The 26,017-nt window shown below is 31.2% G+C and overlaps 1 protein-coding gene across 2 annotated transcripts in view; it reads right to left on the reverse strand.

Annotated features, from left to right (window-relative positions):
• Positions 1-26,017, reverse strand: part of LOC130446551 (RNA-binding protein fusilli) — a 199,712-nt gene that overhangs the window by 37,133 nt on the left and 136,562 nt on the right. The window contains exon 10 of one of the 2 annotated variants that reach the window (XM_056782884.1): positions 23,958-24,174. In XM_056782884.1, the coding sequence (XP_056638862.1) occupies positions 23,958-24,174 (217 nt within the window). Of the gene's footprint in view, positions 1-6,186; positions 24,175-26,017 lie in introns of those variants that run through there. The other variant, XM_056782882.1, reaches the window with a different exon arrangement.

Consider the following 26,017-nt stretch of genomic DNA (forward strand, 5'->3'; position numbering starts at 1 on the left):
CACATCACGCAAGAATCGTGTCTTGTGTCATTGTCAAACTTGTTCAGTTTGGTCTATAATTTAATCATTAATCGACTTACGAACGAACAACGCTTGGAAATTATTGAATTTTACTATCAAAATTCATGCTCGGTTAAGATATTATGGGCAGTTTTGTCGGCCTACTGAGGGAACTATGCCTACTGAGGGAACTATTCGGAAGCTTGTGACTAAATTTCGAGCCCAGTTTACACTATTGGACAATAAACCACTAACACGCAAACGTACAGTGAGGACCGAAGAATATATAGTGGCTGTATCCGCTAGTGTTACTGATGACCGTGAAATGTCGATTCGCCGCCGTTCGCAGCAATTGGGCCTATATTACTCCACTACATGGAAAATTTTGCGAAAGTATTTGTGTGTAAAACTTTTTAAGATACGGCATCATCGGACCGTACTTCTTCAAAAGCGACGATGGCCGGAAATGTTACTGTGAATGGCGAGCGCTACCGTGTGATGATTGACGATCCAAAATGGGAGAATTGGACATGCCTGACATGTGGTTTCAACAAGACGGTGCCACATGCCACACGGCACGCGAAAAATGGTCAAATTGAGAGCCGCCTTCGGTGAACAGTTCATCTCACGTTTGGGGCCTGTCAATTGGCCGCCAATATTGTGTGATTTAACGTCTTTAGACGGTTGATGGTTGAAAAAAATTACACGAAAGCTCCGAAAGTAAAACAGTAACTATTCTAGATGCAGGGTCAAAAGAAGGATGGATACCAGAAAGTCTGTTTTCAGCAGCCAAAAATATTTCGGATTTTAGTTGTCAAAAGTATAAAATACCAGGTTCCAGTAACGGGAAAAGTGAAATACTTCGGCTTCCACCATATCATTGAATTGACTTTTTATGGCATAAATTAAAATCTAATGGACGTGCTCATAATAATAAACCTACTTTAAACAGTTGTGTGATGAAGTTGTTGAAGACGGAAATTAAAAATGTAGTTCAGAACCCGTAAAAAATTGATTTTCAAGATAGTGGCGATAACTAAATTGAACTAGATGATATCTACTAATAAATAAAATATAATTTATGTATTGTCTATCATTTGGTAGATTTAAGATTAAAATTCAACAGTCCCATCATATTCAAATTTGAAACCCAACAAAGTAAACCAAATTGTGAAAAATACTATGAGCAATTAATAATTTCAGGTCTGAAATTTGCAGAGAGCAAGTTTTTTGACTATACTATAAGGAAAATGCCAGGTATTATAATTTATGACTTTTGGGTCTTATCGAATTTAATATAGGTTTCGGTAATAAGGGCAATTTCTTAGATTGTGAAAAATATTATTAACAATTAATAATTTCAGGATTATAGAATGGACCAAGTCTGAAATTTGAGGGTAGCAAGTTTTTTGACATATGCTTACAAACACTCGATAACAGCATCTTTCGAAGGATCTTAAGGTTAGACACACATAAAATGACGTCTAGTATTTCTTTCTCAAATTTTATGATAGAGGTTGTGGAAAATCTGTACCAGAGTAGATGTCTAGTAAAACTAGAAATAACTAGATTGAAAGTAATGCAAAAACAACAGATATAATAGGTTATGCTAAAAAGTTGATGCGAAAAAAATGAACCGGCCTAAAGAAAAACGAAAAAATGTTATAAACATTTTTTATGGATAACTAATAGGAAAACACGGAATAATTCTGGAAAGCTCCTTTGTATATTTATTGGCATAGTGGAGGTAGAAGAAAATCTTAAATATTAAGTAAGCAGGAATCATTTCAACGGTTTATATTTATAAATTATAATACTTTTTAAGAAAAACTGATTGCTTTTAAATTTATTTTTTTGCAATCCTTTCAAAGGTCTTTTGCAGAAATATTGTAATTATCATTATATAGCTTCTTTTACTGTAAAGAAGCCATTTGTAAATTCAATTCGTGCCAAACTCCACAATATCTAGAAAATACCAACGACGGAGTTGTAGATGGCTTCAGATAAAAAATAATTACGAAACACGGAGATTTTCTAATAAAAACGTATCACCAACGAATTTCTTTATATTTAATATAAATTCAAAAATTAATGTCCGCTGATCCAAACCGTTACGCAAATTAAATTAGTATTGATAATTTCATGCATATTAAGATGACATCTGATTTCATAAATGAATCGTCAATTTTCAACCTCTTTATTTTCTGGTGTTTTACCTACCGTTACCACAAAATGAAAAGACAGAACCTTCGCTAGACAAGTAAATAAGGCTTGGTGAAAATATTTTCGACATTCTGAAAAAATATGTCCACCATATATAGTTAGTATACATACAAAACTACCTTCCTTCGGTTAGTACACACCCACTCCAGACTCCAGACAAATTTCAATAATTACATAAAATTTGTAGAAATCAATCCCATCCTTTAAATGGAAAAGGTTCAATTCAAAATATCTGAAAAGAATCTTTCGAATATTGAAAATTAAGTATTAAAAAACCAGCTGTTTTTGTTGTGGATATACATTTAAGGATTTTTTCGAGGCCTTCCCTTTTATTTACCATCAACCCTATTTTTTTAATAATTCTACAGAACTTTTATCGATATGAATGTTCAATAAAAAACTAAGTAATGAAAAAGATGATCAGTGATTGAAAGATAACTAAATTATAAGAAATAATATCTACAATTGTATTTAAAAAAAATACATTGAAAGAAATTTATAAATTAATAAAATGCTTTAAAATTTTAACGGTGATTATTTAAAAAAAATCAATAGGACAAATTAATAAAAAATAAATACATTATTGAGCTGTAGAGGAAACAACGATAAGAAAAAAATAAAAATTTTGTTTTTGTCCGAAGTTCGAAATTTCTAGAATTTGGAATACTGTTTAGCGAAAGAAAAAATAATAGATGTAAAGTGTAGTACGAAGAATAATGCACATCAGTAGATAGACTGCCAACTACTGATATCACAAACAAATAAAAATTGTAAATAAAAACAAGTTCATTTAAGGGGTACGTAGCTTTGTCTAAGACATTGTGTAAACTGTAGTAAATGACTTGTATATCAATAGACAAATCCCAACAGTCTAGTCTATAAATACCGATTCATAAACTTGACTTTCCGTTTTCCGACGCCGTTAATGGTTGTTGTTACAAAATTAAAAACATCTAAATGCATTAGACCATTCAGAGTTGCCGTTTGCCGATCGGTCTGCCGTTGATGACTTTCAAAATAAACGAATTTTATCTTTTCCCGTCGGCCGTTCTTAGATATTTTCGTAGCAATAGCAAAATAATCCATCACACGTTTGCGTTTGTCACGTGATTTTGACGTATGATGTTAGAGCATGATGTTGGAGTTATTTCTTTTTCTGTTGGCCCTTCGTTATTCTCCATATTTTCATTCATAAAGACCGGACTACAAACAAAAACACAAAAATATCACGAAATCAAAATGCAGTACATTCGTCGAAAAGAATAACAAAATTTTAGGTTAACGGCAACAACGTCAAGTACATGAACAGGGTGTAGAATTTCCTACGAACGTCAAACGGCAAATGTAACCCGCGAACGGCAAACAGATTAAAGTTTATAAATCAGCCTTATAAGTTTACATCGATGTTTATTCGACATACTATTACTAAAATTATGTGTATTAGTCCTTCGATCAAGAATAATGATCAGTTCCTTGTATGTAAAGAATTAATTAGCCCATAAAACATTTCAAATCATAAGCAGCTTCAAAAAATAGAGGTTGGTTTTTCACTTATCGCTCTTGAAATTTAAATATTTTCCAATTTTTGAAAACACAGCTTAAAGACGAGAAAATTCACTAAAAAAGTTCCAGATTCAGGAAAAGTACCTCCATTATTTCTAATTATAATTTAACGCGGAAAATCGTCCTTCACGTGTCATTGATAGGTTGCGAATACCGCCTCGAAAGCGAATACGTCAATTAAAAAAAATGTTTAAGGTACTTATAGTGAATTTTAAGATCCAAAAAATATATAGTATAACTCAACACTTTGAAGAATTTGTTCCCGTTGGAATTTTCCTTTTATGTAAAGAATTAATTAGCCCATAAAACATTTCAAGTCATAAACAGTTAAAGAGCTTCAAAAATAGTGTTTGGTTTTTCGCTTATCGCTCTTGAATTATAAATATTTTCCAATTTTTGAAAACAAAGCTTAAAGACGAGGAAATTCGCTAAAAAAAAGTTCCAATTCCTGGAATTGTACCTCCATTATTTATAATTATAATTTAACGCGGAAAATCGCCCTCCACGTGTCATTGTTAGGTTGCGAACACCGCCTCGATAGTGAGTACGTCAATTGAAAAAAATGTTTAAGGTACTTATAGTGAATTGAAAGTTCCAAAAAAATTAAAGTATAACTTCAACACTTTGAAGAATTTGTTCCCGTTGAAATTTTCCAACAAACCAGACGATTGTTAATCAACAAAATTTTTTTCTGAGCTAAAAGAATGTTTGAATAATTGTAAAATTTTTTCGCTTCCTACGTATGTATAAACAGTTAAAACCTCTTCAGTTGAAACTAGTTTTTACTAATCAAAATAAAGTTAACTATATCTTTGTGTGGTGTCAATTGAAATAAAATTTTATAGTCCGTATTATAATTGTATTGTAGACTTGAATTCACTGCATGCACGAAGGTATTTCTACCATTGGTTAGAGTCTCAGATACAGCTTTATCTCTTTGTAGTTCTACTGAAATGTCATCCACCGGCTCAGGTGGATGGTAAGGTTTCGTAAGATTCTTCTGGAAAAAATATTGTGTTTCTAATCACGGTTTGTACAAAAAAAAAACAATTTGCCACGAAAAATTCTGAAGTTTTAGTGTTCTACTAGAATAAAATTTTGAAATAATAAATTTTTCAATGGGAAACACTGTTTCCCTTTAGTAAAAATGCCAATGAAAGATAGTTTCAACTGAAAATTCTAAAAATATATTAAAAAAAATAGTTTTAACGCCGAGGGTACTAGTCAACACTAGTTTTGACTAACGAAAACAACTTTTAACAGAATAGGTTTGTGAAAACTAATTTTTCCTTGTCAAAACTAGAATTAATTGAAAACGGTAACATATATTACTGAGTTAAAAAATTATGGTAAACGAAGTATTTACGTTTTTGAAATTTTTATGACACAATCTTTATTTTGTTTTTTAAACTTTCCGTTAGTTTAGAAAGATCAAGAAAGTATGAGAAAATTTCGTCAATTAACAATCGTTTCATTTGTATAAAAACTGATTTAGACAAAAAATTCGAACAGAAATAAATTCTTCAAAGTGTAAAAATTATATAATATTTTTTTTTAATTTCTCCATTTCTCCGGAAGGCTCTTTTAGAGATAACTCTAAAATTATAAATAATGGAGGTTTAGTTCCAGGAAGAAACTTTTTTTAAAAATTCAAAAATATTTATTATTCGCGACCTTAAGTGAAAAACCAAACCTTATTGTTTGAAGTTGTTTAACTGTTTATAACTTTAAAAAAATTTTAGTTTTAACGCACATCATTTCGGACAGAATGAGTAAATCCTCATAATTTTAGTAATATTTTATCGAATTAACACCGATTTGTACTTCTAGACTAGACTATAAGAACGTTACAACAAAATTTAGATTATCTGGAATATATACATTTGAACGCAACGTCTTGAAACTATTAGATAAACAGTAATTCCAAGAATTTCATTAGATTTAGAACAAACATTTTTAATGTGAAATTTGGGGAATGTGAACATAAAGTTTCGCAGATATATTAAGAGATGCTCAACAGGTATTAAATATTAATTTTGAAAATAGTAGAGAGAACTTTATCTCATTTCCAGGGAATAATTTCAACATATTAGACCCATGGATAACAAGCGTAACAACTTGTATGTGCAAGAGAGCGAATGCTAATGAAAATAGTAGGCGTTTTATACGAGGCTTGTCCATAAAATATGGTTTCCAAGGAGCTTCGGGATTTGGTGAGATTGGCTTCCTTTCTCCTAGTTCCCATCCCGACGAGCGTTCATTCTTGATTTGGTAGCCGCGGAAGACTAAGCTTCCATTTTTTTCTCACGCCAGGTGTGAATTATGCTCTATGATTCGTTTTCTGCGTGTAAAATACGTTCCTCCGGTGGGCATTCATACCCAACTGTGTAAAGTGAATGAGGAAAATTTTATGAGTGTGCAACATGTGCGGGAATAGTGCAAAGAATCCAAAAAAGAAAGTACAACCTTAATTTGGCCACTGATTACCATCTCTTCCCTAAATGAATACTTAGAACACATTCGAAGAAGAGCTGAAAAAAAGGTTTCAAGCTATCTTCGCGGCGGCAGACTTCTACGAAGATGGTATACCACATGCAAAAGTTTTCCAAAAATATATTATTCAATGATAATAAAAATGTTTTTTATTGCGAAGGGATTCCTAGTTTATGGACAAGCCTCGCACAACACATATATTTCAAATCTTTATTTTCGTTCAGGATACCAAAACAATATTTCTTCTACAGAATCTTAAATCTTGAATTATTATATACAGTTCCTGAGAAATAAGTAAAAGTCCGAACTACCCGAGAGGTGTGCACAAAAATACCTGTAAGCCTGAACAATTAACCAAATAACGAAACTCTAATGAAGATGATAGAATATACACTGCTAATAATGATTAACAATGAAATAAGAGAATAAGATGAAGAGTTTAACATAAAGAAAACTACTCGAACAATAAAAAAACATAGAGGAATGAAAAATTATGTTACAAACATAAACCTTGTTAGTGAGTTAGATGAATCTCTCACAAACCTGTCAACGAGGACTAAGTAAATTATTGAACTGGTAGAGGTAGATTTCTCATAGATATTTGTATAATCTGCCTCATTGTTTTGCACATGTATCTCTAAGTCTTACCTAAAACACTCACTGTTCCAAATATGTTCATCCAGTCCCGATGTAAAATGCAATAAGTTCTATTAATAAATGTGGGTAAGCCACTATTTTTTTAATATTGCAAATTGAAATTATTGATTAATACTTATATATTGTTGAAATGTTAATTGAGTATTTCAATTTGAAATACTAAAGTTTGCACCAATACATCCTGTAATAAAATAATCAAATGAACACAGAACAAAACATCACTTTCAAATTAAATTAATTTTTCAGAAAATTTATTTTAGTCAGTTAAATGATTGTGATCGCGATATCAATTATTGGATCAGTACCTACATAAACGTGATATTTCAAAAAATAATTATTTTTTATTCAACGTTTTTGCTATATTAGTACAGTCATTTGGTTGAATAAATAGAGGTTACCTGGAAAGTTTTCCGGGAGTTTTGAAAATTAGCAATTTCATAGATTTTGACATACTTTTTCCGTTGATATATTGCAAAAAAATGAAGGAAAAAAGATTGGAAACTTTTCGTAAATCAAGTGTAAAAAGAAAAGACAATAAATACAAACTTTTGGTGGGATTAAAATCGATGTGTGTCGAAAGTGATATAAAAATGGCAGCCATCTTTAAACTTTCGACACCATTCACGCACAACACCATCACTCATGGAGTTTTCCCCATATACACGACTCATTCTCCGATGGATTTCTGCAGTATTATGGCCTTCAGCCTGTAGAAAACGAATCACACTTCTCAATTCACACTTGGCGGGAGCATCAATAATGGCGGGCATGTTTACGTGGCTGCAGCACAACGCCGACTGACGCCTGAATGTCGCCTACAGCATATGCCTACTTTCTTATGACCACGTAGCATCTGGACGGAACGATCGGAGATTGGAAAAAGAACAGTCCTCATATATTCTAAAATTATATGTATATATACGCTTATACAATATCTTGGCAAAAAGTACTAATTTTTTTCCCATGGAACAAAGTAATTTCATAAAATGCGACATGATGGAACGTCACAGAAAAAATTATTTATTTGGAGAGACCTATAATCCAGAATATTGATTCAAGAAATTGAATAAAGAAATAAGAACTGAACTCTGTATGATTAAACAGAAGGGTTAAAAGCTTTTAGGTTGCCCTGAAATTGCAAACACTTAAATATATTGGTATGGACTACCAATTAGTTAAAACTGAGTGATATATCCATTTTATTATAAATAAAACACTCATGAAGTTTTCCCCATACGCACGACTCATTCTCCGATGGATTTCTGCAGTATTATGGCCTTCAGCCTGTAGAAAACGAATCACACTTCTCAATTCACACTTGGCGGGAGCATCAATAATGGCGGACATGTTTACGTGGCGTGCTACTTATATAACAGCAGAGTTTATACCTAAGCAAAAGCAGACTCGTTTATGTGATCGTAATATTGTGTATTGTGTGCGTAAATTATCGACTAAAAACTAAAAAAAAAAAAGTCTATATGCAAACGACATTAATTCTGCGATGCAGTACATTTATTCATATCTCGAAGAGTGTCAGTTTTCTCTGGACAAACTAATGGCCAAAATTAGGTAATCACCATCTACACATAAGAACAGTGAAAGCACAACTATTAAGAAAATATGTTGATGATATTTTTATTACTGTCACTTCTAATAAGGCGCATGTGGTTTACTTTCGAAGTACAGGGTTTAAATGATTTACGTGAGTGTGGTACGATGAAAAAAGTGACAACATAGAAAAACGTAAGCGTATTGTAAAGGTAGAAGCAGTAATTGTTACAGAGAATATTCAGTCTAAGATGTACAAAACAAAACATTATCCTCAATCAGACAAAACTGATGATCCCATCGTCGATGATGCAGAAGAAACTTCCGTGGTTGATATTTCAATCAGTACTGAAAACGATGAAAGCACAATACCTGGTCCGTCAACAACAATAAAGCGACGGAGATTGAACTAAATTTGGAAGTAGTGAGTCAGATATGTATTAGGCTTACTAGAGATACCACGATACAAAAACACGCAGCTTTCTCTACCTCATGGTGGTGTGGAAATGAGTATTTCTGCCCAAACTTGTGTTGAACTACACTTTACGGCGCTCGTACGCCCAAACTATTGATTTTGGGAAAAAAAATTGTTATAAAATTGTTGATGGACGAAAAAGCCATGTTAAGCACTCTCTATGATTCTCTGATCGATGAAGGATATTTGGTAAGTCAATCTTACAACTAAATGATGAATTATTCTAATTTAAGACATGAGATAAATTATGATCGAAATTATCTATAAAAAAGGAAATACGGCAGAAGATATATCAGAATGTATTCAGGAGAATACAAAGATCTCATTTTGCGAATCTGAAGCTCCTGTAAAACAAACTAATAACAAGTAAACTTATGACAGTGAATGTTAAGTGATGACACAAAAACCCCAAGAAAGATTAAGAATATTTGAAAAAAAAAATATCAGAAGAATATATGGAGGAATTATAATGATCGTAACGGACTGAAAAAGAAGAGTATAATAGAAAAGTCGATTAAATACTAGGCTATGAAAATATCGTACGATTCATTACAGTCCAGAGGTTAAGTTGCTATGGCCACATTCAAAGAATGGAGGAAAATCGGATACTTAAGAGAATCATGCATACCAAAATATACAGCAGTAGAAAAAGAGGCAGAACGTTTATTAGATGGACTGATTAAGTTCATGAATGAACAATGAATTTGAATGGATGGGAACATTGGTAAAGAACAGAGCAGTTTGGAGCTGAATTGTCGAGGAGGCCAAGGCTCACACCGAGCTGTAGTACCAATTGGATATATTGAGTCGAATGTTTTTTACTTGATATTTTTGTTTCTACTCCGCTGTTTTTTTGTTTTTTCTTTTTTCGAATTTCTGAAGAATAAATTCTTCAATTATAAATATATGTCCCGACAAAATTAATTCTCTAATCTTTTTTTATGTCATGTTTCCAACGATTTTAAACTAAACTCGATGTTTGTTCACTTTAATCCCGTCTTCCCATCCCCTAATAAACTCCCAAGTATTTACTATTTGATGCGTAACAAAAAAGTTAGTTTATTCACAATTATTTTCTTTATTCATAATTATTCATTATTCTCCCTTTTTTACGAATATTGTAGAATAAGCTCGATGATTATTATTCAGTTCACTTATCAGATAAAGAAGTTGAAGCAGCAGAAATAAATCTTTCTTAATACCTCCAATTAATGATATAGCGATCACCACACAATAGGATGTGTTGCATTTATTAAAAATATATTGGAAAGTTAGAATTTTGTTCTGAAAAATATTGAACCATTCGCCAACACCACTCCAAAAGTTAAAATAATGAATGTGAAAAGCATAACACCAAATCGTATTCAGATATCTAGCGAAAGCTATGCAAGAGGCTTAATCTGAACCTACAGCCGATTCCGTCTTCCGACAAAAATAATAGCTATTAGTATTTTTGAAGTTGACAGAATCAGTTAATATATATATAAATCTATAACTAAGTAAACTAAAACCCAATATATAATAAAAAAAATAATAATAATAATAAATGAAATAAGTATACACCATGATTTGTACAATGTTTCTTAGTCTACTTTCAAAAAAAAATCTATATGAACCTTAAATCTAATGATAGGAATATGGTAGATAAAAATCATGTTCCTGAATTTGTGATAATAAGGAATTAACACAATTAATATGTAATTTCATTTGGAAATGAAAAAAATATTATGAAAGAAATCGTAATTCGTAAAATGTAGTTTCACAAATTAATTATTTGAATATGTTAATTTTACTTACAAGTAACAATCATTGAAATTTTAATAAATCTGTCATTTTACAAATATCTTACTAAAATTTTTATCTGGATTGATATAATGCTCATTTGAGATAAACTATACACCAGCACTACTAGCTCAAAATGTTTAAAATAATACCCAATTTAACGAATACTCATTCAAAATGTTCACATAGTGAAAGCTCTCATTTGATTTAAGGTTCTGAAATATACCCTTCGCCATCTATTGACAACAATGACAATCGACTTCCGTCAACCAAAGACAACCCTTAATTAGTGAAATAAAGTATATTTAATAAATATAGAAATAAACAAAATAGTTGCCTTCAGTTTCAACAACTGTCCTAAAACCATAAGTTTTAAACAACAATTACCCAATCCCATTCTATAATCATTAGTCGCAGACATTTTTTGTTATGACAAAAGCCTTGTAAACATGGAATATAGGGGACCAGTTATATAGAAAAATATATAATTTCAACTTCTATAATGTAAAAAGTATTTAAACAACAATTGAATAGTAACCAGACGATTTTTCCTGAGCATAATTGCACTCATTATTTTTTATATTTTTTTATTGAAGAAATTTTTTTACAAAAACACCCTGTAGATGCTTTCTGTTAATTTATTTTTATTACATTTTACCCCTATACTACTTATCTTCAATAATATGAAATAAGTTGCCGTTACTGGGAAAGAGTATTTTGTGTGGCAGTACAAAACTAATAACAGCTTTAAAATCATAAGTAACAAACTACCTAGAAATCTGGGACGCAATAAATAAGTATGGTGATCATTGATTTCTCCTCTTGGTTTTTCCAAATAAATATTTGATAAGAGCAGTAGAAAAGTACAATTGAAAATAAAGTACCAATATCACTTCAAGTCACATATCTTGCAATATGAAAATATAAAAAATTAAATGTCTCATACACGTAAAAATCGACCTGATTCTTTTCAAGCAAATAACAAATTCGGAATGTAGTTTTATCACAATTGTTGAGTACCAGTCTTGTATTATAGAGAATATAACTAATAATATAAGGTGGCAACTCAGGGAATCTCAATGTAATATAAGGAATCGATCATGTCCCAGAGTTTGGATGCATTTGTTGACTAATTTTTACACCAAAACGAACTTTTCTTTTTTTATTTTTTGTGGACACGGATTTTTATTAGGTTTTTTTAATATAATGTGTCAATAAATGTTATGTACCTTTAGGAAATATAGAATTGTCATCAAATATTTTTGTTGGATATTCTATAAAATGTATTTCAATATATCTTAGGGTGGTCGATGAAAATTAAATTTTTTGCGACGCCCTTTAAAAACTCCTTTTTAATAATTTTTTTTAATTCAAAACAATACGATCTAAGTTAATTTTTTGATATAATAACAATGGTAACCACAAACACGAACTTTGTGATTATTTTTATTTGTTTTGATGTCCCCTCATTAAAAAAATATTATTTTGTTTCAGTCACTTTTTTTTGTGACAGCTGTATATTCTTTTGTGACCTCATTCACGTGTTTTTGTTTGAATAACTTAATTTAGGCGACTGTATAACGATTGCGTTTATGTGTGTGGAAAATTAACTTTTACTTCTCAGCGAAAATTCACGCCAGTAACTTTTTCACTGTGACGCTCTACTACAGTCCAGCCATTAAGGCTTTCCCAGCATGCTACGCACCATTTTAGTAGATCTAGACGAATGTTCCATGATGCGGACCATGTCTAAAGATTTTCCAAATTCAACTGCTACCACCCATTAAAATAGACCCATAAAATGTCTTTAATAATTATAGAAATACCCATTAAAGTCGCGATTGGTTATTTTCTTTCATGAAGTTTTCGAACTTTTATAATTAATTTAATTTTTATATTTTTCAATCAAATTAACGCTAAAGTGAATTATTTCCAATAAATGTGAAATGTCAGTAGAAACAATGATTGTTTGAATGAAAACCTAACCTAACAGATGGAGAAATACTCAGCACAAGAAGTTTTGATGGAAGAGGCCAGCATACCAAGACTCCACCCCATGAAGCAGTGAAAAGTGCTATTTAGACTATTTTCGTTTTCATCTGTGTCACCAAGATGAATCCTGGGTTCCATATATATGTTGTGTAACGTGTATGAGAATCCTATTAGGTTGGATTAAACAAGAATCCAAACATTTGCCTTTTGGTGTACCAATGATTTGGACGGAACCAAAAGATCATGTAAGTGATTGTTATTTGTGATTGATCTTAATAAAAGGCGTCAACACATTTTCCAGTATCCAAACATGTCATCGACCAATCTTACATAGTGCCTAACTGCCTGTGCCAAAGCCTCCAAAGTCATGATTCAGTTTCCAATTCAAAATTTGTTCGTAATCAACCCGATAAGGTATCTCCAGATATGAACCGTCAACTTCAAAAGAACCGCATTTATTATTACAAAGTGATTTAAACGATATGGTACGTGATTTGAATGTGTCAAAAAAACAATATGAGCTTTTGGGGAATAGATCAAACGACTGGAATTTACTTTATCCTGGTACGAATAGTCCTTATTTCCGATATCGTGACGATGAAATGAAACCTTTTCTAAAGCAGATGATTCAGTCTATTGTAATAAAATTCCTGTAGTGATGAATTTATTGAATTTTGGAAGCAGTGTTGCTATAGTGCCGGTTGCCCATGGTACTAATATTAAAGACACTCACAAGAACATGAAGTTCCTTAGAATTGATGCAACGTACAGCAAATTTAATTCTATGTGAAAATAAATCATTAAGGGCGGTGTGTCGAGATTTTGTATTAAGTAAAACTTCATTCTCAAGATTTATTAAACGAATGGAGGATAATCCTGTAAATTTTAGATTTCGCTATAGTACTCCAAGAGATATATTAAATAAAGAACAAGAAGGCAGCCTCGCAGAATACTTGTTCAAACTTGCATACATTTTCCATTGTATAGGTCCTAAGAAAGTTTGTCGCATTGTTTATGACTGTGCTATTAAATATAAAATAAATAAACCAGACAAATGGCATACAAACAAAATGACTGGTAAGGATTGGATGTACGTTTTTCTTAAACGAAATCTCTCTCACCATTAGAAAACCTAAAGCAACAAGCCTCAGCAGAGCAACGTCATTCAACAAAACTAATTTGCAAGAATTTTATTCGAAATTAGCAGGAGTTACGGATCGATTTAAATTGATAGCTTCTTCTATATGGAATGCAGATGAAAATGGTGAAACGACGATGAAATGAAACTTTACTTTTCTAAAGCAGATGATTTAGTTTATTGTAATAACATTCCCGTAGTGTTGAATTTATTGAATTTTGTGAAGTCACTGGCGATTGTTCATTGACTTATCATAAACTAGCTTGAAAGCAGTGTTGCTAAACAACGGAATCAAATGTCTTTCGGTGCCGATTTTCCATGGTTCTGATATGAAAGTGACTTACATGAAGTTCCTTCTTGAAAAAATTAAATACAGTGACCATGTTTGAAGACTTTAAGGAAATTGCTCTTTTGCTTGAGTTACAGCTTGGTTACACAAAATGTTGTTGCTTCATTTGCGAATGAGACAGCAGAGACAGAAAAAGTTTCTACACAAAGAAAGTATTGCCCAAGCGTGGATTACTTACTCCAGGGCAGAAGAATCTTAAAATGATCCTTTAGCGAACCCCGACGACATACTTCTACCAACGTTGCATATAAAAATCGACCAGATGAAAAGTTTTGTAAAAGCTAAGCCTAAAGATGGCAGTGGATTCTTATAACTAAAAGAAAAATGTCCCAGCTCAGCATGGCAAAAATTAACGAGGGAATATTTGTTGGTTCGCAAATACAGGAACTAATGAAGGATACAAACTATGAAGAAACCTGAATGATCTAGAAAAAGTCGACTGGAAATGTTTTGTGAATGTCCTTTCCTAGGAAATTACAAATCATAGCTATTTATTGAATATTAAGGAATATTTTTAGTGTCTTGATGTCACAAAGAAACCTGATGTGTCAATTTTTTTCCATTGATATTTTATTGTTTAGTGGTCATTCAACCCATAAGTTTTCGTATGACAAAAAAAAGTTTGAATTTTGTTGACCAGTATCTTATAAAATTTGGAACAAGTATTTTTGTGAGATTTAAAAATAGCTAACGATGAAACGCCTTCACTGTTATTAGAAAGCTTTTTCTACGTCTGTGAGTAGTTATATATAAGTTATAAGTTATTTTCATGAATATGCCTAAAAAAATCATTATATGCGCCAGCTCTGGATGTCTCCTTTGAAGGCCCAAAATTCTCTTGCATTCATACGTCTATAGTTTCAAGATAATTTACTTGACGATATACTTTGTATAAATTATTAAATAAATATTACAATAATCAAAACATTTAGGTATATATTCCAAAGTATTGTTCTTGAGTGTTTATGGTTTTTATTTGTAAACTGAATTGTACCTTTTATTAAAAGTAATGAAATACTACACACCCTTACGTGAGTATTATTTTTTCCCTGTAATGGAAGATAGGAAGAAAATTGATTTTTGATTGGAAAGACACATAACGAATTTGAGCAAATCAACTGCAAATATTAAAACTTTTATAAAACTATTGCAAGAATCCAACGATTTGTTTACAAAAGAGAGGATATTAAAAATAAGAAATTGAGGTTTTGTGTGAAGAAATCAGAATATTAAAATGAAATTTGTACTTATGGAATTTTTAATTAAAATATCAATTTGAATATCTTTCATTTTTTTATTTAATAGACAAAATGAACTGGGAAAATTTCTCAATTTAGATTTTTGTTTATTGTTATTTCGATCAAATATTTGTTATTTTTATTGATATTAGTTCTACAATTCAACAATATTTTTCCTGAAAATTACAAAAAAGATGATTATACCGAAAAATTAAAACAGATCATGTAAAGGCACTTGTTTTTTTTTAATCATTAAAAAAATTCCCAGTGTTCCTTCATAAAAGAAGGTTTTTGGGAGTATATCAAATAAATCAATTTCCAACGACCACCCTAATATATCTAAATCCAAAATTTTCATATTCTGGATTTAAAAGGCACTTTGTAAATATTAAATATACAGTCAGCACAAGAAATAGCCATACAATATGAAGATAAATGAATAAGTTTTATATTGAATAATTGTTTGCTTGAATGAAGTAAATAAATTATTGCTTTAAGAAAACTATATCAAAAGAACACAAAAAGTTTTAATTAAGATAAATAATAATATAATACAGCATTCAAGTGAAAAAAGTAAAGTTCTTACGAAATACAAACAATAAAAAAACAAGTCATCATATTGCTGCAAATTGAGGATGGTATACAACAAAAATAAATCCAAAAAAGTAATTTTCAACGGGAGATTTCCGATAAAACATCAGGAGACACATAATAGAAAACAAGAAATTAAGTAGCATTATTATAAAGTAAATAAACCAATACGTTAGAATCAGATTGCTTAAGCTACTTTGTCACGTGAATTAAAAAAGGGGGACAATAAGAAATATCGAAAAACCGCATAAATATGAAATCCAATAAATCGCAGAAGGGATCCTTAGAAATGGCAATAGCAATATCTTTATTGTAAAGCATAAAAATTAAGGCACGTTGAACAAATTGTAATTTATCTTACAAGATGTCTTTTTGGGAATAATAACATTGAAAATGGACCCTTCATGTTTTCGGCAAGTACAATACTATTATAACATTTTACATATCATTGAGGACTTTCATAATTGTTTTTAATTACTGTCTAAAGTAATGAATAAAAATCGTCATTTTCGTGAAAGAAACTAAGTACATTAATATTTATTGTCTCAAATGCGTTTTCCATTTTATATAACACAAAAAAGAATAAGTCATTTGCAGCAAAAACAAAATATTGGAATTTAGTTAGTAAATAGTTAAGGAGGAAATAGGATATTACCACATTTTTCTTAAGCATATGTACCAAATTTATCAGAAATACACCATTTTATCAAGACTATGGGATCCATAATTATGTGCATCAATTTATAGAGCTAAGGGTAAATCCAAAAGTATTTTTTGCAGTACACTTTTCCCTAAAATTGAAATATAATAAAAATATACCCTTCTAGAAGATGACCGTAATGAAACATGATAAACTTATATGAGTACTGAAACTTGTCTATCTAATAGCATTAATATACGAAAAATAATTTGTATAAGAAAAGGACAACGTACTGAGAAAAATATTGTAACAAAAAAACTTACAATAGACATAGATAACAAAACATCTGATCTTTTCGAAGTGCGCAAAGAAAGAATCAATCTAAAATAAACAATGATAATAGAAAATATTCCAAAAAATGGCTTACAGTTAAAGCCTACAGTAAAAAAACCAGAGTAATTGAATCTGGATCACGAGTTTATAAAATGTTGAAAATATTAATATCAAAAACATCAACAAACTTAGGACGGATCTCTCTATCAATATATTGTTTCTCCTTATCACTAATAATTAAAAGGTATGGGTATATATCTACCCAAACGTGGTCTATCTCTATAGCGCTACGAATAAGAATAATTTACTTTGTATTTCCTCACAGCCATTGTAAGGATATCATAATAATGGAATATAAAAACATTGTGGACATGTTTTCCCCTTATTTTAGAGTTGATATTATCCCATAAATAAAAAGACCAGAATTTATTATCTGCATTTTATCCTATCAACAGCAATAGAAACTTAAGTGTTGAGTGGATCCATTTCTAATACCATAAAACGCCAAATGAAACCTTAAAGGGGGAATTGGGGACATTATTTTTTGCTCCAAACGAGAAATTCATATTATGGGAGATACTATAACATATTAAGATAATTGATTCCGTGTTATCGCCTACCCCATTCCATATGAAAAACGGCTATTACAATTTTTCGATTACAGGAAAATGCATCTAGGGGAAAGAGGGCATGACGGAGTAACGAGGTAGGATAGGTACCGTACACATAGAAGAAACTGGGCGTTTGTGAATATAAAACTATAAGCCAATAGGAATCCTCATTCAACTGACGTTGGTATCTTAAATCAATCAAAATAGTCAACCAATAAGCATTATACCTTGCAGTTATACCTAATGTGGTAATGGGGATTCCCCGCAGTTTATTTTATCGTTTGTTAAATCTTGCAAAAAAATAGTTCTAAAACATACAGAATAAAGTTTGATTATATCAATTTGGCGAGTAGGTAAGAAAAGTTATTTATTAAAAATTTGACGTTCGCCTATTATAGAAGAAAAAAAACTTCATTATTTTAAGATAATTATGATCACCCCATTTGTCTTTTAGATCATTAGTTACTAGTGTTGTTTATTTTAATATGGTATATTGTTTGTAGGAATCATTTAATTAGTTAAAATTGTTTATGTTCTGAGTGACCTTTTGAGGCAAGATGGGGTATTTGATACGGATATGATAGGGCATTAGGGCAAAATGGGGTTGTGTGTCAGGGATCATTCAAGTTTCTTATCAAATAACATTAATTTATTATTTTTTAAGTAAAATCATGGCATGTACTGGCATGAAGAAAAACCAAAAGAGAAGAGTGGTTGATAGATTCTATGAAAATAGCTATAGATAGTTTTAAAGAAATGGGATTCAAAAAAACTGCTTTTGCACACGCAATGTATCGGACTACGTTAAAGCGATATGTTGAGAAAATGTAGGAAGGTGTGTAGTTGCTATTGGTTTACCTTTAGGGCAGAAAAAATCTATATTTACACCTAAAAAAGATGAAATAGAAGAATATCTAAAATATATGGAGGGGCGTTTTTTGGCCTAACAACTTTCGAATGAGACTTCTAGCATATCAATTGGTAATTAAAAATTGAAAGGCACACAACTTTAATACTGATAAAGAAATGGCAAGCGTTAATTGGCTTAAAAGTTTTTTGAAACGTTATCAAAAGCTAGAGCAATGGAATTCAATAAATTTGTAATGAAACAGGGATTTCCGTTGTATCTAAGAGCAAGAGCAAAATATTAGCTATGAAAAGACGAAAATAAGTGAGTGAGACAAAGTATCACAGTAGAAATATGTTTTAACGCTACTGGAACCTTCATGTACCTACTGATGAAATTTCAGACACAACAAATGAAGCCAAATCTTTTGTCTGTCTTTAACAACAACAGTGACAACTGCATCTTCGACAGTCATGACAACTTCTCACACTGAAACTCTTCCAACAGAACCTAAAGCTACATCGACATCTTCTACTCCACCTAGAACAGAGTTAATCACCGAATGTTACAAACATGTCACGCCAAGAATAGCTAAAACAGCCGTCCTAGGACCTGAACCTAGATGTTTTTATTATTCTGAATCTTTCATTCATGCAGCATGCCGTGATCTGATCTAGCTGTGAAAATGCATCCCAAAGTGATATTTTGCCTATTACTTCTGTTCAACGAACTGACAAAAAGAAACGACACTGCCAAAGAAAAATAGTCATAACAACCCCAACTCTTTATAAAAATGAGCTGGAAATTTATCAATCAATCCTAATGATCCTCGCCTCAAAAAGAACGCTAAAACCGAAGACAGAGAAAAAAGAACAATTATGAAGATGCCATTTGCTTATATTGTAATGAAGAAAACATTTTTTTGACCTCGTCAGGACCTTGGATAGGCTGCCAGCTCTGTGGGCGTTGGGCTCACAACGCTTGTGCCGGCTTGGAGGATGAAGATCCAGAGAAAATATACAATTGTTTGTTTTATGAGAACGACTAGCCTCCTCCATCATGCCCCAATTTCATCATACCCCACAATATAGGGCAACATGTTTTGTCATGATGTTCCTATTAATTATGAATTATTAAAAAATGTGATATATTAATTCTTCAGAGACTGTATAAATCATAGTTATATTAATGATCAACGTGCCATAAATTAATGAGAATGATTATGAGAATTATGAGAATAGTGATTAAGCTATATTTGGATTATTTCTCTTAACTTCCCCACCATGTACCCTTACAATTTTAAAATGATTACAAAGACACTTTTTGTGTTCAAAATATAAGGTAACTATTTTTAAAATAATTTCTCAAAATTATTAGAGAAAAAAAATTCTACAGATAAGTATTTTCATTTTTTAATATATTAGCTCTAGGAATAAATGTACCTAATTCTGGATTCCCTGGTATAATCATTAACAGAGACTGTAGCCGATTAGCCGATGAATATCCACTACTCTTATACATCATATTTCGAATCAACAACTCTCCAAATATCATAATCTTGAATGTGAATATGAATGGAATGAAAAGTGCTTCTGCATGAAGTGTGTAAAGTTATTTTTGTTGAAAAATCATATCTCTGATGAAGTGTGTAAAGTTATTTTTGTTGAAAAATCATATCTCTGATGAATCTAGTTCACTGTTGTTTCAAAGTTAAGTACATTTTAGTCTTCAGAAAGATTTCTCAATTAATGAACTCGAGTTTCCGAGTTTTAAAAAATTATTTTACTTATTATTTCATGGATTAAATTCCAATATCGTGTGAAATACTTCATCTTATTTTGTATTGCAATAAATATATCATTTTGAGTAAGTATATTTAACCAGAGCATAAATACACAAAGAATATTCTGTACTGTGTAAATCTCAGTTTGTAGGTAATATACTCTAGATTCAATCCTATTATAATATCAAGTATTTAATACAATTGTTTAGATTAATATGAAATTAAAATGAATTCTTGAATCAAATAACTTTATATCTAAAATTAATTAATATAAAGGGTGTTCATAAATTCATGCGATAAAATTCAGGAGGTGATTGTTCGTATGAAATTAAGATGGGTCTTTCATATAACGAAGTTTCCTCGGTCCACCTCTTACCGAGATATCACCCTTAACTGAAAACTAAACTAAAATTGAGTATTTTATTTTTAAACATAAGTGGAGCTAGAAGCTTGAAATTTTGTAATTTTTGTGCATTCGCAAATGACGATTATCTTTTGATATTCCTATTACATTGTAGAGGGTGAAATTAGCAGCAGCGTTTACTTTATTTAATACCAAAACTTTTTTTAAAGATGGAGTATTAAATTATAAATCAAAATCTTTATTTTATTTAAAAATATTTCTTATTCTTAAATTTTGTCCCAAAACCAATAGCTACAGGGAAAAAATAAACATAAATCATAATTTTTTTAATAGGTTGAGTGGAAAATAATAAATGTTGGAAATGACAACCTCTACCCTGTTTTTAATGTTTCTAAATAGAACAAGGATTTTGAGTTATAATTTTATTTCATAAAACTTCTTTTTGAAAAAAGTTTTGGTATGAAATAAAGTAAGGATTGCTAATTTCACCCCCGTATAATATCACAAGAATATTGAAAAAATACTCACAATCACACACTTTGCGAATGCACAAAAATTATAGAATGAAAAAAAAAATAGAAACTCAATTTTGGTAACCATCTTTTAAAAGTGATATTTAAAAGAAGAGTGGGATGAGGAAATTTTGTTATAGAAAGACCCATCTCAAATTGCACACGAGCAATCAGTTACTGAATATTGTAGCATGAATTTAGGAACACCTGTATGTCAAAAAGCTTTATAACTTAATATGAAATAATGTAAACTTAATATTATAAGTTAGTACTTCAAATAACTAAAAATAAATATAAACAAAACTTTAAAACTCAATGAAAAATTTTGTAATAATAATTTGACAATAAATTTTGTCAAAAAAACTGACTTTATATTCTAAAAATTAAATATTGATGGAAGTTTTATTTCTTTTGTATGTAAAGATATTAATATAGTTTAAAGGTACTTCTCAAAATATCTCAATAATAAATTTACAACTGATATTTTGGATAAAAAAGTGCCCAAATGCGCTTAAAAGGTAACATGAATATTAAAAGATTTGTCTTAAACATTTATTTTTAATAAGAAGGGACTTTTTGACCGAATAGGTTAGTTCTGCTAGGTCATAACAAGAATAAGAAGAATTGTGCTACTACCACAATATACTGTCACCTGTTGAAGTCGTGAAAAAATAAAAAACAAAGACTAACGAAAAGAAAAAACATAAAGTTAACTATCAAAAACGTGAGGTGCTTTGCATGTATTCTTTTATGAGACATCACGTGTACCAATGTCCAATAAAATATATTAATTGAGCCGTTCCATATCAAAACTCGCCTCATTCATTTTGGTGAAAATCGACACTTGGATTAAGCAACAAAAGACCAGCCAAAAAACCCTTGCTCACCAGAAAAAGTTTAGAAATTAAATTTTGCAAAACTATATCAATATCTCTTTATTAGAGTGGCCACCTAACACTCCGTATATGAATCCTATAGAACAAATATGGGACTATCTCAAAAAGAGGATTCGAAGTCATAGTCCCCCTGTTTCTAATCACAACGAGCTCACAGAGGTCGTTATTGAAGAATGGAAGAATATACCGCAAGCTTTTGTTGAACAACGATATCATCATGTCGCGACGTATGAATGCAGTGATAATGAATAAAGGAGGGCCTGCGCGGTATTAGGGGTGACCCCTTTTACTGTTTTTTTGTCAATTTAGAAGTATGAGCTTAGCTTATTTATGCATTTCCAGCAACAACAAACTCTTGTGGAAAAAATAAGGCAAATTACTTAGTTCTATTTTGTGTTTATATTGTAAATATTTAGATTAAAGTGGTGCGTTAATTTTGTACAGGAGTTTATGTAGGAAAAACTGTTTTTCCTCATTTTTTCAATTTATATGGAAAAGGCCAATTTTGACATAGCATTCATTAATTGATATATAGCACCACTAGCTTTGACGTAAATTTTTTTTGTTGATTACTCTAGTTTTATTTTAAATGTGCTGAAGACGATTTGGTTGTTCATAATAATTTTAACCCAAGAACATTGAGATTATTTCTCATTTTTTATTTCAGTTTTTGAATAAAGCTCATTGCTTTAGTTTTTTTTATACACAATGGTTTTCTTGGTATACCATAACAAGGGGATATATGTGAAACCTACTATACCAAACTTCAATTTCTTTATTCTTGTGAATCTGGCATGGACTGTAGGAAAAATTCATAAAATTTCAATCCATCCGATATTTTTGAATCAGGGAAAATCCTATCCAAAAATTCCGTTACATACAGAGATATGTAAATAGATAAATACAGGACAAATATAAAGTGTGTAAGAAGCACTACTTTAAGCCATAAGTTTATTGGAAAAATTGCTTTTTAAGAAAAACTAGTAGATTCAATTTTATTTTTTTCTCTACTTCAGCATCTGGTAGCATATTGCTTCATTCTTGTTTTTTAATAATGTAAAGTAACAAAACTAACTTAAATGGCTATAAAAGACCTTCTCACATGATAGCACATTCTGGAACAATTTTTCTCTATCAAAAATTCTAAAATTGTACGTTATTATCAATTACATTCCTTGTTATTATAAAATTGTATTTAATTATTTCCAACCATCAATATTATCAAAAAATATAAAAATTTGTAAAGTTTATCTCAATAAAACTTTTCAACTTCATATAATAATTTCACAACCAGAGAGCTGCTTTTTACATGTTAGGATAGAATGGGGGATAAACAGGCAAAGAAGTAGGCGCAAAAGGCCTCTTAGCAGGAGTGGCTTGTTCATTAAAAGCATCCCCGTAGCTTCTTTTAACTGCCACGTGAGGTACCACCGGCATCACACCCGGCGTTTGCCCCTGTAATAACTGAGGATATAACATAGGAGGAGGTCTTTGCAATGCAATAGGAATTCTTGGAGGAATGATCATATAAGGATGAGTTGGGACCATAGGCATAAGAGGTACAGTGTGTTGAGGACTTTTAAGGACGGAATTAACTGGGACACCAGCAGCAGTCGACTGTGTACCATTGGGAGACAATTGTGAAATGTTTTGACTGAAAAGGGCAAGATTTTGTTGCGCAAAGTGATTTATCAATAACATTTCATTTTGTGCTTGTTGAGCTTGGTTTTGTCGTGCCATTAAATTGTGTTGTGCAATAATTTGTGCTTGTTGTTGAGCGAATAACGCGGAATTGTCCCAAGTAAATTGATGGGGTGTATGCGTAACCAAACTCTGAGACATAGTAGTGGCCGAGGCCGTTTGAGGGGGAGGAGGGGGAGGTATATTAGTTGGTGGTAGAGGCGCTATTGGAGGTAACATACCGGGACTTAGAAGAGCTGGAGTTGCCTTCGCTGGAGAAACCGGTGCGGGTATCCCTCCAGTTAGTACGAGATTCATATCCTCACCAGAGCATTGGAATACTTCGATATACCGTTGTTTCTTACCAAATATCATGTAACGATGGTGTTTTTGTTGCGCCGTCATAAACGCCGATTGTTCAGAGTCCATTTGAATAAAGGCTTCACCACTGGGTTGACCCTACAACAACAAAAACTTATTTGAGTTTTAATTAAAGCAATAAGGAGTGTAATATTAACAAGTCTAAGAAAACATTATAACGTTAAATAAAGGAAATATTTTGAAAGACAAACTATTCTAATATTATTATAAAAGCTTCTTTTTGACCAATCTTTCTATGATCTTAGATAACGTGGGAAGGAGTGCAATTGGGCAATAATTCGATGATTGATTGACAAAACTACGACTCGTATTCACTTGGTTGTCTTTCGGTGCCTTCGGCAAGCTGTGATCGAGTTTTCCTGCGGTGCGAGACTCGCAAGTACCATGTGTTGTGTGACAACGGACGTTTGTCGATTTTTTTGGTCCGCGCTTAGAAAAAATATTATATATATATAAAATACAATTTCACCAACCAAGTATGTGTGAAGGTTATTGCAATCAGACTTGTTTTATTTTATAGCTAATGTTAGCAATTTCGAGTATCAGTGCATATAATTTCGTTAGAAGCTAGTTTCAGTATATATTTTATTAAATTAAAATGGTGGTAGTTGATAAATCAAAGCTTATTAGGCTCTGATTACCCTCTATAGCTCCAATTACCCCATATGCGTTTTAATATGTTTGTATTAAATATTAAAATGCCTATAAAAGGGAACGCACCACTACGAAAGCATCTTGAACCTTTTATATCCTAGAAATTGCTATCAAAAAAATGCGGATAAAACATGTAGGAATGGACGCTTGGAAAGTGGCTAGTCACGTTATAATGATATAGATTCAATTAAATTCACTACATCGCTTTTAGAACGAAAAAATAAGGAAAGAAGGCAATCAAAAAAAGGAAAAGTGGAAAAAGTAAAAAAGAAACTTCTTGAGAATGGAACTGACACGTCTGAAGGAGAAGACATTGAGAATCTTTGCGATTCATCACATCGGCTGTATTCTCTAGAAGGAAAGAAGGCAACCAACAAAAAAGGAGAAGTGAAAAAAGGAACTTCTTAAGAATGGTACTGACATGGCTGAAAAAGTAGACATTGAGAATCTTTGCGACGATGAATGAGAATATTTACGTTATACGGTTACGTTTATAATAAAATTTTTATGAATAATAATTAAGTATCTTGCATTACACATATGGGATTTTATAGTTTCTTATTTCTCACAAAGTCAGGTAATAGAGCGATTCTGTTTTTTTATTCTTTAAAGTTTATCTGTAGCCAAATGCCCGATTATGTAATGTTAACGCTGTGATTAAATGATAGTGAAATGACTAAGGATTTAGTTTCTAATAAAAAGTTCCTGAAGTATCCATAAATTTGCTTTTATTGAATTTCTTCCTAACAGGCTCAAATTCCTCCTACAAATAAAAGTGAGTTAGTGCTGGATACACATCTAAATTCTTTAAAGACAAAGTACTACCACATAATGTAATAAAAATAATTTCGTTGGAATAAACTAAACAAAATATAAAAAGTACAGCCTCTATATTAAAAATACACCTGTCAAAAAATAAAAATTGACAGAAATAAAAATCGACTTGCCAGTGAACGTTCAACACGTTCCCGATCACTACCGCTACTGTAGGTAGCAGCTGCGTCGGCTGATTATGACCATACAAGCAATAGCAGTATATACAAGGTGGTCCAGAATTATAGTTCTGACATTTCCTCCAAAAAATAGAGTACTGCTTTATGTAGGTACAATTCTTTTTAAAATTCAACAATAATGGAGGTACAACCATTCAAAGAAGTAATTTTTTTAAATATCTGCTAAATGGTTTTTATTGTGGAAATGATTATCCAACATTAGGATAGGAAATTTACTTCGTTTTTTTCTAGTTCACTTTAGGAAATTATCTCCA

The sequence above is a fragment of the Diorhabda sublineata genome, chromosome 7 (assembly GCF_026230105.1).
Source record: "Diorhabda sublineata isolate icDioSubl1.1 chromosome 7, icDioSubl1.1, whole genome shotgun sequence".
NCBI lineage: Eukaryota > Metazoa > Arthropoda > Insecta > Coleoptera > Chrysomelidae > Diorhabda > Diorhabda sublineata.